At 48.9% G+C, this 15,264-nt stretch overlaps 1 protein-coding gene across 2 annotated transcripts; it reads right to left on the reverse strand.

Annotated features, from left to right (window-relative positions):
* Positions 1-9,253: 9,253 nt before the first annotated feature.
* On the reverse strand, positions 9,254-11,354 carry LOC123082256 (LOB domain-containing protein 36). Of its 2 annotated transcripts, none has more exons than XM_044504625.1 (3): positions 11,161-11,354; positions 10,704-10,877; positions 9,254-10,512 (listed from the first exon to the last, which is right to left on the reverse strand). In XM_044504625.1, the coding sequence occupies exon 3, from the start codon at positions 10,360-10,362 to the stop codon at positions 9,496-9,498; it is 867 nt and encodes a 288-aa protein (XP_044360560.1). In that variant the 5' UTR covers positions 10,363-10,512; positions 10,704-10,877; positions 11,161-11,354; the 3' UTR covers positions 9,254-9,495. The 2 variants fall into 2 exon arrangements, with proteins under 2 accessions (XP_044360560.1, XP_044360561.1); XM_044504626.1 differs by having other exon boundaries at positions 9,254-10,520.
* Between the last annotated feature and the right edge of the window lie 3,910 nt (positions 11,355-15,264).

Genomic DNA, 15,264 nt, shown 5'->3' on the forward strand with positions numbered 1-15,264 from the left:
GCAATGCATAGCAACACAAAGTACCTAATACTACTACGCAGGCTCATCAAACAGTTCGGCAGATTACCACGCGTTACGCACCACTTTGTTCTCAACTATTCCTGTTTCAGCAATCAGAGGCTGGTAGGTCAAAGCCGTAGTTTGCGCCCTGTAATTTTGAATCAGGTCAAGACAACTTTAGCTAGGAGCCTCTTTTCTTTCTAACCAACGTTAGGACATCTCCTTCACCGACCCAAAAATCTCTGCATCCGTCTGGATCATGAAAGTCATCCAATAGGTACTGTATCGGTCCGCGGTACGGTTTGGACGTACTTTCTCGTGCAAACTGGAGACAAACGTGGGGGGTTTGGGAGAGTTTGGACCGTTGCCACGCCCGCTTCTGACCGCCCTGGCCTACCCAAAACCCCTCCTCCCCTCACGCGCGCTTCTTGCCCGGCGCCAGCTACCCACATTCGTGCCGCTGTAGAGCGCGTCACTCCACATTGAAGATGACTCAGAACGGACGCGATCTCTCACTGTCTCTGCCATTGAAGCGGCGCGCCTGCATGCCCGACTGAACACGCCTCCTCACTGCATTCAAACGCCTCCATTAAGCCAACATGGAAGCCGAGAAACCTACTCCGACCACATGTCCTTTCACGAGTGGGCCGACATTAAACGCAACGTTGGGCAAGCTCCTCTCGTCTGCTCTCTATTTAAACGAGACCAGACGCTGAGCAAGAATTGCACCACTCCGCCACTTCCCATCTGCTCCTTCCACCATTTTCTCCATCCTTTCGATGGCATCTGATGAGGAGGAAGAGCAGTTCTCCGGCATAAAAGCCAGCTAGGTCGCAAACCGAGCCGGCGGGGTAAGAACGAGGCAGCTCGCTGCTCCACCTTCCTCGCCTACCCCCCGGAGAAAGTTGGCGCCCCAAGCCGGCGCGTGGTTCAGCAACTCACCGCTCCAAGCCAGCTCGTGGAGGAGTGGCGAGTTGTTCCAAGTTGGCATGGCGGGGAGCACGGTGGCACGGGCAGCATCGCCGCCGTCGACGACGCCGCTCGTACCACGCCCCCCCCCCTCCCGATACCTGCGACTGTGCCATTCGCCGTCAAAACACGCGTAACCGCGCCAGCCGACAGAGAAAGAAGACAGTTGCACGGAGATCGACGAGTCAGTGGCCAGCGCGCCCCGTGTCCACGCAACATCGAGGGAAAGTAGAACATGGGAGGCCGCCGCTGCTTGGCTCCAGGAAGGCCACCGCTGGCGCGTCGCCGGCTTGCACAGACGGTGACTTGCCTGGTTCTTTAGCGTAGACCATTGTCGACCCCTGCTTGGGCTCCACGGATGCAGAGGCGCGCCACTTCCCCTCCGGCCAAAGCATCAGCCGACGGTTTCACTCCGATGAGTGGTGGGGAAGTGAGCCGCCCTTTTCGTTGAATCACATACCTTCAGGGCTCCCGGTAGTCCGGTGAGTGGGCTACCGACCGGGCATGGGGAAGACAAAGGGATCCGCCACGGCCGGCCGTAGACTAGTGTAGTGTATCCGTGTTGTGGGAGTGGAGCTCCGCGCGACCGTGCGTGCACATAGTTTTACCTTTTTAGTTAAAATATGTCCAGAATGTAAGTGTTTTCGTCCGGTTTGTACGAAATCCGTCATGTTTATATAAAATCCGGTGATGTTTGCATGAATTTCATCCGGTTTATTGAAAAGTGTTTGGAATGCATGCGTCTACGGTGGCGGCCTCTCGCATTAAGCCAGTACGTAGGCTGGACCCTTCACTACTCTCTAGCTATGTTCCCTTCAAAGCAAGTCCCCGTGAGATTAGTTCAGAAGGCATAATATGTTTTCTTTGCTCTCACGGGAATCCAACAGTTTGGTGTGAGTTTCAGACAATCAGGTATCAGGTAAGTACTTTGGACTCAGGTGAATGCATGGTGTGGCGTCAAAAGCAAGGCAGGGGGGCGACGGGAAAGAGCGCTGCTTTGTCTCTTTGGACGAGTGAGTCCAATGATTGACGTACGCGGCACTGAAATCTTGAATGCTTGGAATTTACCATCCATCCATCCATTCCACACACACACACGCACAGGCGTGAGTCAGATGAGATCTCGACGCCATTGCCATGCAGGCAGGACAAGGGGGGCGAAGAAAGCGAGACAATTCCGACTGCCTCGGCGGTCGCGCAAGGTTGGTGCTGGTAGTGGTAGGAGTAGCTCGCAATAACTCCAAGCCGCGGGCAGGGCCGAGGAGGAGGACCAGGAGCTAGCAGCGACCACAATGCTCCACGTTCAGGCAGAGGTCCCCGGCTCTGTTACCATGGATTGGCAGATAGAGATAGAGCTACGCGCTAGCTCGGCATTCAAGATTCATCGGATTGCTCCAGCCCAGCCAGCGTACGTACGTGGGCGAAGAATTTCTTTCTCCTCCCCACTGGATTTGCTCGCCGGTCGGTCGAGCGAGCCCCCACCCCACGCCGGACGGTCGGAGCTTGGGGATAGATCGGGAGAGGGCGGTGGCCGGCCAGCGCCGGAGCTAGCTCGCGTGGGGGCCTTGCCCGGCCGGCCGGCCCCTCTGGTGCAGTGCTGTTCGAGTGGCTTCACCAGGACCTCAGGTAGATTGTCCGGGTGATGCATGCGTAATTCAGCTGCCGCGGCTGGTGAGGGGCGCAGTGAAGACGGGGGTGTGGATCCCGCCAGACCGCTGAGCCATCGAGAGAGGGCGCCGTGGTGGACTGGACGGTGGCCGGACCACGCGCCGGAGGCGACCAAGCTAGCCGGTCCTAGTCGTATCAATTCATTTCGCGGATTTTGCTACCAGTATTTCTTTACTGCGCATAGTGTGTCATGCATCGCCAAAATGCCAGCCAGCCACTCGCACATCTCTAGACCTGTACTACTTTCTGGTATAGATATAGAATTAGCGTTCAAAGTCATCTGACGTAGAGGCAACGGTTTCTAGCTAGTCAACAGATGCTACACGTTTTCGCAATAAATAAATAAATCTAGATATGATAATACTCCCTCCGTTTATTTTTTATAAAACGTTTCGGACAGCTAAGATTGAACTGTTTTACGCACTGTCTCGAATGTTTTACAACATCTTATAAAAGTGAATTAAGGGAGTAGCTTTTTTTGGCGAACAAAACAAAGACAGTATATTGAGTAACACATACCTTTACAAATACACTTTTACAGTTTTTTTATGTATTGAAGTCTTATTCCTCCTGCATCCTTGTTGCCGCCTCTGGACCTCCGTCTCAACAGAGCAACCTTGTTGAAGCACATGAATTTGTAAAGAGTAAAATGCATCATAAGTCCTAAAACTATTCGAGGTGTGTCACTTTAGTCATATAACTTCGAGATTGCAGTTTATGTCATAAAACTATTGGAGGTGTGTCGGTTAGTCCTATAACTTCAAAACTGCAGTTTTATGTCCTAAAACTTATGGAGGTGTGTCGGTTTAGTCCTATAACTTCAAAACTGCAGTTTTAGGTCTTAAAACTATTAAAGGTGTGTCAGTTTAGTCATATAAATTTGAAACCGCAGGCCATCAATGGCATAATGGTTTGAGCTCCAGCGAGGAGAGTAGACTGGTCATCTCAGCCTCACCCTGTAGTAATAGAATGATACGCAGCACAACGTCCAATTGCTACCCACATGTGGCTGCTATTGGGGTTGCATCACTCTCATCGACCTGTGCGCCAGCTTTGCGGTTTTCGCACACTCCTTCGCATCGTCGACATCAGCGATAATTCCCCCACCGGTGGCCATGCTCATGCCCAAACATGAGACAGAGTCATGAGAAGAGAGAGACAGAGAGGTGGGATGGCGTCCTCCATCCCGATTGGCTTGGGGTCTCCTCGGCGGCCGCATCAAACCTCGACGAGGCTACACTGCAGCTCATGGCCACACAGGTGATGGGCGTGCAGGTTGCAACACTGCAACGTGGAAGCGTATGGACCACTTTTGGGGAAGTAAACACATATGAAGGAACTCATTTGAAAAAATGCACCATAGATGCTAGCCATGCAACATTAGGACTTGAGATGGACAGACTTACATAGTTTTGGGACCGAAAACTGCAGTTTCTAAGTTATAGGACTAAACTGATACATCTCCAATACTTTCAGGATCCAAAACTGCAATTTCAAAGTTATAGGACTGAACTGACACACCACCAATAGTTTTAGGATTTATGATGCATTTTACTCATTTGTAAAAGCAACTGTAAAAAATTCGTCAATGTAAATCAGAAGACGGCGATGGTCGCGGTTTGCTTAGCGAATCATCGTCTCAAAGAAGAAAACATTGAAGAAGGCTTGTAGACCGCCCAGGTCCGGCCAGACAGAGTCAAGAAACACAAATCTGACTAGGCCTAGGCACGCCAATCCTCGTTGGTTAGAATTGAAGCCGAAGAATCAAGATGTACAACCATGTTATCCGCTCTGCATGATAGTGTCACACCAAGAGAACTAGATTTGAGGACACATGATCCTCCACATCTCATATTGTTTTAGGATTCTTCTTTTTTTTTTGGGGGGGGGGGGGGGGGGGGGCTATCTGTGGCATGCAGGAAGAGCACGAGCGTGCTGCAACAAGGGTTAGCCGGAGAGACCTTATTCCAGGTTGTTGTCGCCAATGCTACAACAGATCGTCTGATCCCTTTATGCCTCCCCTAGAGTGTGTAGGTGCTTAGATGAGATGCTATGTGTATGAAAGAGTTTAACAACTAAAGTTTTCAGTGCATAGACGTTTAGCTTCTTGTAGCTAAGCTTTCTTCATTTAATTGTTTAGCAACCAAACTTTCCCATGCGTAGTTGTTCTGCATAGGTCTACATGCTTATGCTTGACAACATTTCCTTGTGGGATCATGCGACGCCCATGTAATATTCTTAGCATCTTTAGACCTTGGAGCACTGTAAATTTTCCCTTCCATGCAAATCGAGCCGTACTGCCCGCCGTGGTACCTGATCCTGCTCGGTTGATGCCACGCATATATTGGCAATGACAATTAATTGGTGCTGATAGTACTGTGCCGCTTCATGCGTTGTTTGCACCAGCCTTTCCCTGCTTCCGAGCTCTGAGGATTTCTGCACGTACGACCACACCACAGCGCTATAATGGGTCAAACTAGCCCATCACAGCTAGCTGAAGGCCTTACATGGGGACACCTGATTTTAATATGATTGCACGTACATACACCCAACATAAATAAATAAATAACTTTTTATTGGTCCGCACACTACAGATAGTAGATAATTTATTTTTATTTATTTGAGAAGAGATAGTAGCTAGATGAAATTAAGCTTGCATACATGCCCCACGGGTCACGTACGAGATGTGCATGCATTGGGTAGATCTAGGAGTAGTTGATTGTTGTATGGGATCATTGAACAACGAAACACGCCACATGAGATATTTTTCATTAATATATAGTTTTTTTACTAGGATACTAATTAATACTATATAGTTAAGAAAACTATGACTAGGTTGGGACAGACGAGAACTCATCCTAGTTGATGGAAAATGCATAGGTTTCAGCGCAATGCACAGAATTATGCAAGCCAAATTCTATCATGTGAATATCCCAAGTTCCCAACTACTCCTTCCGTTCTTTTTTTTTTTGCGGGGAAACTTTTGATCTATTCATGTTCAATAAGGACGTATGTAGTCTTTATTGAAATCTCTACAAAGGCTTATATTTAGGAACAGAAGGCGTAGTACAAAATCATGGCCTTTCGCTTCGTTTTATAGACAAGGCCTAACGAAACTAAAGGAGGAGCCAGGGACAAGACCCCAAATGGGAATAACAATACTGAGGAGCACGCATACAAGGCCACACTTATAAAAGGCTATGCGCAAAAAAGAGACGATTCTCGACAACGATGAAGTTGTTGTCCATTGAAGCACCGTCTAATCTAGGTAGATGCGAATGCAATGCATATAGGTGGAAGAAAGCAAACTCACGAGGAAGGCCTTATTCTGCATTGCAAATGGTGGAGCTCGTCGTGGTACCATCCGTCCATCGCCGAAGAGGGCCTCCTGTGCCTTCGCCCTAGCTCGAAGGGCACTGATCCATCGGGCGATAGAAAGCTAGAACACAAATGGTAACTGGAAACCAGACCATCGAGGAAGAAGAGACTCCGAGCATGACCATCTTCTCAAGCCATGCCATGCCATGAGAACCGCCTCACTGATACACGAACCACACCCACACGACAACTCGCTGAAGAGGCCAAGGTTTAGAAGATCGAACCAAGGGTTTTCACCCAGAACCAAAGGTAGTGGTGGTGTGTGTGTGTGGGGGGGGGGGGGGGGGGGGATGCACGGTGGCGCTGAGGGGAACAACGTTGGCCAACGTCATCGTCACAATAAACGACATCATCTAGCACACCAGCCGCCGCACATCGGGTAGGGGAGGGGGAAGGGTCAAGATGACGCCTAGATCTGAACTATGCCATCAGCGACGACTTATGATATTGTATACCTCGTCGCCCTCACGATCGAGATTGCATAACCATACCCATACAATGGCACCGTCCGCTTTGCCGTCACGGTGCACACCACCTAGAGCCATTGCACCGGACCAGAAGACCAACCATGCCGGCCTCCGGTACTATCAATAAGCACAAAAATAGTATGAACCTAGTTTTGTGAATGTAATGCCTGCAGTAGTACAATACCATTACATTGGTGATGAGTAATAAATATTTTTATGCATTTATTCTATAAAAGAATTAGTAGTCCAAGATTCACATATTGGACATTGTTCTAGAATGTGGATTGCCTAATTCTTTAGTGGGAGCTTTTATACGTGGAGTAAGATAGAGACATGTCCCTAAAAAAATGAGATATATACGTATATGAGACTAGACGACGAGATTGAGATTACGAGATATACCTTATTTCTCTACAAGATGGGGGAAAAAAATGGAAGAATACTTATACTACGTAGTTATCTATGGAAGAATAAACTTGGGCGTAGCCACAACTTTCCCATGCTAAAAGAGATGTTTTTGAGAGGGTTGAGGGTCTTGTGTATTGATGACTGAACAGGCTGGGTGGGCATGTGTAATGAAAGTGGTCTGACTAGCTATGATCAGTAGGCTTTGGATTGTGGCGAAGAGGGGCACACACGAACACTCATGCATGCGAAGCTTAACATTGGTTGCACGTTGCACGGTCATGATTTCAGCAGCACGGCTAGCTAGAGATGTAGGCATATGTAGCTAGACACAATATCTGGCTTGGTTAATTTGTATCTTTCTGAAAAAGGGACTCGATCACCTATAGAATCATGCCATCCATAACAACCATGCTAGCTAGCTTATGATATTCAAAGGAAACTGCATATAATTAACATAGGCATGAGTCGCATGAGCCTACGCAACACTACGTATACTCCACACAGTATTAAATCAGTAATATAATACCCCCTCTCTTCCTAAATATATGTCTTTTTAGAGATTCCACTACGGACTATATACAAAGCAAAATAGATGAGTCCACATTTTATACTATGCAAGATTCCGTATGTAGTTTGTATTGAAATTCTAGAAAGACGTATATTAGAAACAGAGGGAGTATAAGATAAAATGGCTAACTGACCCCACTCTTTAGCTCAGGTAATGGTTCCCAAATATTTACCACTCAAAGAATATATCCTAGAACAAACGAACCAAGCAAAAAATTGAAGCGCAAAACGAAACAGCATGCTATATAGTGAATAGAAACAAATCGGCCGGAAGAGAAGAAATGTATGTAAGGAAGTAGCCACTATACTAGTCGAAAAGCATAATGCAGAAGAACTAGAAATCCTTTGCTGTTTTTCTTCCTGAACTCTGGTCTAGTAAAAAAAACTTATGCTTGCTGGCTGCTAATTCTCCCCTGACTTTGCCCCAGCTGCATGCATGCTGCTCGCTTCACTATTTGCTCCCCTTTGCACACACACCTTGCATGCATGTTTCACTGTCTCTATCTGCACCTCCCTTCATAAGTTTCTCTTTGCTACCTCTGTTTCTGGTCTGCATTTATTTGGCTGTCACTCTTGTGAGGGATAAAGGCAGCTGATGAAGAGCCTGACAAAGCACATTTCCAGGAGTATGATATGTCAGTGGCTGAAATCGATACTAGAGTTTAGCAGTTATGCATATGCTCATGTCAAAATCTCTGAGATGTGCAGAGCTGGGCTTTTGTGTGTGCGCGCGCGTGCGTGGGTCATAGCTACAGGCTACAGCCAGCCCGAGAGATCATTTGTTTGATACAGTTATGCCAATCGTACTACTACTTGTTTGCATGCATTCTTATTTTTAAAACATGCATGCACTCTTATTATTTATTTAAGATGTCAGAGTGAATTACTTGGTACTTTGACAACTTGTCTACTTCTAATTTGACAGAAACACACAAACCAGCATGTGCAAATTCAGAGTCTGACAGTCAAAATATATAAATAAGAGATGCAATTCTAGATCTTGCAGATTTTTAACATGGCAACTACATTGTGCGTGTTCTCCAGTGCCTGTCAATTGCTGACTAATTAAAAACACAAGCATGCATGATTCTGTGACAAAACCTAGACCAGGAAATGATTATCGTGTAGATGCAGTAAATGAGTATATTAGCATCCAACAATCCAAATCTTAATACATCATCGAAATCAACATTAATTTCTGGTACATACATAATTTTTTATCCAGTGATGAATCGCCACCTCCATGTTCAATATAATCACGCTAATAATATATTTTCCCACCAAAAATCAAGGGTAACTTTTTTAATGCACTCATAAATCATAATTTCCTGACCCAGATCTCTGAACGGTGGTATAAGGATTATCAGCGCTATAGGACTAGCTATACTACGCTCCTTGTTTACTGCTAAACCAATTTGGCAGGTGAAGCATTTGTATAACATTAGGGCATAGTAGGAAGTTAATTAGGGACTAGACTATTTTCTTCTCAAAATTTCTGCCATCCTGTGGAGTTGACTAGCACACCACATGTACAGGTCAGAGCAGTAATCTAAGCATATATATACTATGTGCAGTAACTTTGGAATTAGCACACAAGTAAACAAAGTAACTGGCGTGCGCACACACAACCAACTCGATCGATCGAGAGTACTAGTAGTACTTTGACTAACAAATAACGAACCACGAAAATTGCATCGTTATCTTTCGAGAATCCGCATTTCTTTCTGCTATTTTATGGAGTAATGAATCGTTTCAAGGAAATTAACATGGTTGCAATAATGAATCCAAACACAAACTAATGCAACAGTGACATCGTTCTGAGTGTGCCATGGATATGCTTGAGCAAGATCACCAGCTTGTCCGCCTCCGGGAGCCATGGATATGCTTTCCGGGGAGCCATGGCGATGCCAGTTCGATATCATATGATCAAGAAGACGAAAAGACTCGTGCCCAACAAACGAACATCAAAGAAACCGTGGAAAAAAAGCTAGGGGGGAAATATCGACACAGGGAGGCGAAGGAGGCGGGAGCATGGCCATCAGGCCGTCGGGGCGCCCCCGCTCCCCTCGTCGCTGCCGTCCGTGTGCTGATGACGCTGCTGCTGCGACGCGTGGGACATGTCGACGTGGGAGTGGCCCGAGGACTGCGGCGGCGGGGACGGCTCCTCCATGCGGTAGGTCAGGGCGGAAGGCGACGCTTGCTGCTGGATGAGGAACGGGGCGGTGCCGTCGTAGGCCGCGGCCTGCTGGGGAGGCTCGACGGCCACCGTTGGCCCGGCGGCGGCCCCGCCGTGGACGTTGGCGTAGGTCTGGCGCATCATCATCATCTCGTGCTGCTGGTGCTGGTGGTGATGCTGCTGCTGCTGCTGCTGCTGCCCGGCGCGCGCCACCTCGACGACGGCCGCCAGGTGCTGCGCCTCGGCGATCTGCTGCTGGTGGTACGGGTGCTGCTGCTGCTGCATCGCCATCTGCTGGTGCGGGTGCGGGTGGGGCTGGACGAGGCCCATGCCGGCGGCGGCGTACTGCGCGTGGGGGTGCTGCACGGGGACGACGGGCGCGTAGGCTGCCTGGCCGATGTAGCCGGCGAGCTCCTTGCGCGCGTTGGCGATCTCCTCGCGCACCTGCTTGATCTTGAGCTGGAGGACGGAGATGTAGGCGACGCAGCCGTAGACGGGGTCGCGCAGGCGCGCCTCGGCCTCGTAGGCGAGCGAGTTGACGGCGTCCTCCCGCTGCGCCACGGGGATCTCGTTGAGCAGCTTGGAGACGTTGCTGGCGCCGAACACCTTGTGCACGTTGGCGAACTTGGCCGGCTGGTCCGGCGGGAAGTAGGGCGCGAACACGCACCCCTGCGTGCACTTGCGCCTCAGCAGCTTGCACGCCGCGCACGGCGAGTTCGACGACGACATCCCCCGCCTCTCTTCCTCCTCCGGCCCTCCGCCTTCCTCCGCTCCTCGGGAGAGAGAGGGAGCGAGCGAGAGAGGGGGGAGATGGAACAAACCCTAGCTAGCCGCGCGTGGGTTGCGTCTCTATCTTCTCCTCCTCCTCCGCCTCGCCTCCTGCCACGCTTAACAGAAACAGAAAAAGGAATAACAAACTCAGATACGCATCCTAACAGAAATGCAGATTAAAAGGGTTGGCTAGCGTTATTAATACGTCGCCCTCGTCGTCGACAAATAAATATCCCCCTTCGCTTTTTCGGAGGCTTTGCGCCCGCCCGGCGAGAGCGAACGGCGAACACATTACGCACCTGCTGCTGCGAGCGGCCGGAGAGGATCGCGAGCGAGTGGCGGCGGGACGGGCTGGATCAGATCCCGGCGGCGGCGTCGCGGCCGCGGGCGGACGGATCTTGGCCTTGCGGGCGCATGCCTGCGGCGCCGCCCTCGTCCGACGTCGACGGCGAGATCAACCAATGCCGCTGCCGCTGCATCAGAAGGACAAGTCGCGGTTAGGAATCGGATAGGCGCAAGCATTAACGGAACGAGACGACGAAACCAGGAACCAAAGGCGCTGTAGCGTCCCTCGGTACTCGCGTGGCTCGCGATCGACCGATCGATCGACGCAAGGGGACGGCCGGGAAATTAATGGGCGAGAGAGAGATTCTCGCGCGCGTTCCGTTCCGTTCTCGTTTTCAGCAGGGGGAGGGAGAGGGAGAGGGAGAGGGGAATAGAAAAGGGATTTGGAAATGGGGGGGCGGGCGCACGCACCTCGTCCGGTGTGGTGGACTTGGATCTCGGCGATGGATTTGCGCCGGGTTGGGGGGAGGAGGAGGAGGAGGGGGAGAGAGAAATGCACAGGAGGCGGCAGGCAGGACTACTCAGATCCCAATGAGAGAGGGAAGGGAATTGTTTAGAGATCTCCTGCTCGCTCGCTCTCCCTCCTTCCTCTCGTGCGTGCCTCGCTTGCCTTCCAGAACCGAATTTTACTATTGCGGGGAGGGAGGGAGGGAGAGGGGCAGGAGGATCGGAGGGAGGGATTTTTTTTTTACATCAGTACAGACACAAGCGCTCATATACACGCGCATACACTCATCCCTATGAACGCACGCACGTACACCCTACCCCTATGAGATTTACGAAGTCACCGTAGGCGCCTCGTTGTCGACGGAAACGTCTCCTCCCACTGAAAGCGCATCGCCGGAAATTCTGAAATAAATCCAGAAATAATGCGAGCACCAGGATTTGAACCTTGATAGATTGGGGATACCACTGTCCACCTAACCAACTCAACCACAAGTTAATTCGCGGAGGGAGGGATTATAAGATCGATGGATGGATCGGCTGCTCTGTATCGTATCCGTGTGCATGTGACAAAAGGTTGGGAGCCGTCCCTTTCTCGCCCGGGCATATTATTGGCAAGGGGATTTCTGTTTGTATTGGGGCCTTCTTTCCTTTTCTTTTCGTTATGACAATATACAATACTCACATGTTCATCCCAGCCTAGGTCTTTTTTGTTTACACAGTACGATGGAAATCGCTCACATACACGAGCATTCACTCAACCCTATGAACGCACACTCGTACATCCTACCTTTATGAGCACCTTCGAGAGATTGATATCGACGAAGTCACTACATGCGCCTTGTAATCAATGGGAATATCTCCTCACACTCAACGGACATCCAGGAAAGTCTGAAATAAATCCAGAAAAATGCAAACACCAATGTCAAGTCTAGGACTTAAGCCTTGCAGATCCCGACAAAGAGTGCAAGTGGTGCCATCGGAGGAAGCCGACAACCTCAGAACAAGAATGGAAAAAGGATTGATTGCTCAGGATACCATTGTTCTCCTAACCGTCCAACTATAGGTTGGTCACGCGCGTGTGTGTTGTGGTCTTGTGGACGGACTTTGAATATTTCTTACTTTGAGGTGACAGTGTCAAAAAACGTTGTATACTCCTATCAAGTTACGGTGCTATGCAGCTGGACTTACTTTGACTTAAGCTTGTCTAGCAAGCATTCCCATATACTACTTCTTTAAAAAGTTTTCCAAGTGGGCAGTAGATATGATCAATACTCAAATGGCCAATTGCTCATGGAATGGCCTTGAGGGTCATAAGAAATTCCACTTAGCTAATTGGCCTTTGGTTTCTATAAAAAAAGAGTTTGGGGGCCTAGGTATTCGAAATATTCATGATCTTAACATTTGCCTGCTGGGAGCTTGGATTAAGAGAATGTAGTGAGGACAATTTTTTTTTGAGAATCACCGGAGGGGGAGCTCCCCCACCTGAATATATTGCTCAAAGGACTGCCGTGGCAGTAAGTACAGAATTACATAGGCACGGTGCAACATGTAGAGAGGTAGGAACGCCACGAGAAAACGTCCTCCTTGTCTTGTGTTTGGACAAGACGATGAGACCAGAGGTCCAAAGCAGAAATAAGGTTCCTAAGGGTTATTACAGAGCTTTGATCGACCGTTCTAAATACCATGTCATTACGTGCTGCCCAAATCATCCATAGTAAAGCCAAGAGGACCGAAGGCCATGCCGTGGTGGAGAGGTGAGGAGGAGTAGTGACGTCCCATAGGTCCGTGATGTCGTTGGTTTGTGGCAGGAGCCCAAGTCGTTGCCAAATCCTATTAGCCAGAGGGCACGTGATGAAGAGGTGGTTGGAGTCTTCTGGTAGCCTAGCACACCGGGGGCATATATCTGAATCGATTTATATGCTTGTGTGCAAGGTTGACCCTGGTGTTGAGGCGGTCTTTGAAGAGTAGCCAGGCGAAGACTTTGAGCTTCCGAGGAACCTTGGCACTCCATATGAGAGGAGCAATGAGATCGTTATCTGGCCGAGCCATGAGGGCACCGTATGCATGCTTGGTGGAGAAGCTAATGCCATGTCATAGGAACCATTGATCTTCCCCCGCCGAGGGCATGAAATCCTGCAAAATAGCCACAAGCGACACAAGCTCTTGTTCTGCCGCGAGGGAGAGGCGATTACGAAGGTTAGCTTGGATACCGAAACACAAAATGTTAGCCACTTTAACCAGCTCTAAGGTGGACTGTGAAACTAGGTGGGGGAAGGAGGTGGCAAGGGGTTGTGGAACCAGCCAAGTGTCTAGCCAGAAGTAAGTATGTGAGCCACTGTTTGTTAGCACGAAAGAGATATTTTGTAGAGTAGGGATTTGCTGTGAAATTGTGTGGCATAGAAAAGAGGTTTACGGGGATGAGGAGACTAGAGCGTTATGGTGTTGGAGATCAAGCCACTCAAGCCAGGGTGTTTGTGCAGTGGAGAGTGCTTTGGCAGCAAATTTCATAAGGAGGACAAAATTTGGAAAACTATTATAGATAACAAATACAAACCTTACCCTAATATCTTCTGTCGTCAAGGAGCCGAGGCTTCTACCTTCTGGAAAGGAGTTTTTTGGGCCTCTAAGGCTATTAAGTTTGGTTATGGGTGGTCTCTTGGTAATGGTGAACAAATTAGGTTTTGGGAAGATTGCTGATTTGGTTCTTCCCCCCTTCCAATTTAGTTTTGGGACCTTTACTATATCTGTAGGGAGCAGGGGAAAACCATTAGGCAGGTTTGGATGGTGAGACTCTAAAACTCACATTCAAGAGGTCCTTCCCCCTACACTAACGGACTCATGGTATGAGCTAGAAGCTATTGCAAAAAGCATTGTGTTCACTGGGATGGAGAGAACGGAGTAGAGGGGCACCGTAGGGAGGGGATGGGACGGCCGGCTCAGGGGAGGAATTGATTGATTGTGTGTGTGTGTGTGTGTGTGTGTGTGTGTGTGTGTGAGAGAGAGAGAGAGAGAGAGAGAGAGAGAGAGTGAGTGAGAGAGAGATGAGGGCTATGGGATAGAGCGGCGGCCCGGGCCAACGGGGTGGGGAGAGGCCGTGGCTCAATGCCGTCAAGGGAGGTCGGGGGAGCGGGAGCCGGGCAGCCCGCCATGCTACTTGCTTGCTCCTGCTGCCGACAGTGTTGCCATTACCTGGGAGACCCTGTTGTCATATTCGTGTTGTTTCGCGTGGGAGAGATAGAGAGAGGGAGAGGGATTTTGAGAGGAGGACGTAGTGGTAGGAGAAAGAGGCTCGGGTGCTTCGCAAAGCATCTAATTCGACGGCGAGAAAATATCACGGCGAACTTGTCAAAATAATCAAGACACACACGAAAAAACTTACCCTAATCTGTCCTAAAAAAGAGAGAGCTTACCCCAATCTGCCTCTAAAAAACTGTAGCAAAACAGCTGTTAAGCTGTGATAAATCTGAATTGTTCTAGTAAGAAAAACTCAAAAAACTGTAAAAATTCAAATCCCACACCTTTTAATTTTTGTATTATTCACATTTGTGATTCAAAAAAAGGTCACTGTTATTCGTATTCTTGTCGGGTCATGCTACCTGTTACTGTGCTGAAGCTGGCGTCGATGTCGCGTATGATTGTTTGAGGCACCCTCGATTTATGTCACCGTATATCATCATCATTACCGATATGACAGGTTGGGTGTATACGTGCAATCCCTGACAACGACTATAGTAAATTTTGTCTTGACTTGCTTGCACACCTGCATAGTACTAGTAGTAACGTGTTTTTATTGGAGGGAAGAGGTAGTAAACGTGTTGCTCGTAGTTCAGATTATTATTACTACGGCGATCAAATATGTGTCCAATTCAAATAAGGTTAGCCTACACTAGTACGATAAAAAAAAAAAAGGTTAGCCTACACCAGTTTGATACGCGGCACATTGCACATGCCACGGAGCGAGAGCAAGACCACTAATTCGGTTGATGTAGCTAGGTTGATTGGAAGTAATGATTGTTTTGACTAATTAAAGAGGAATCAAGTAGTGCAAATCAATTGACCACAACACTT

Source organism: Triticum aestivum, chromosome 4A, assembly GCF_018294505.1.
Source record: "Triticum aestivum cultivar Chinese Spring chromosome 4A, IWGSC CS RefSeq v2.1, whole genome shotgun sequence".
Lineage (NCBI taxonomy): Eukaryota > Viridiplantae > Streptophyta > Magnoliopsida > Poales > Poaceae > Triticum > Triticum aestivum.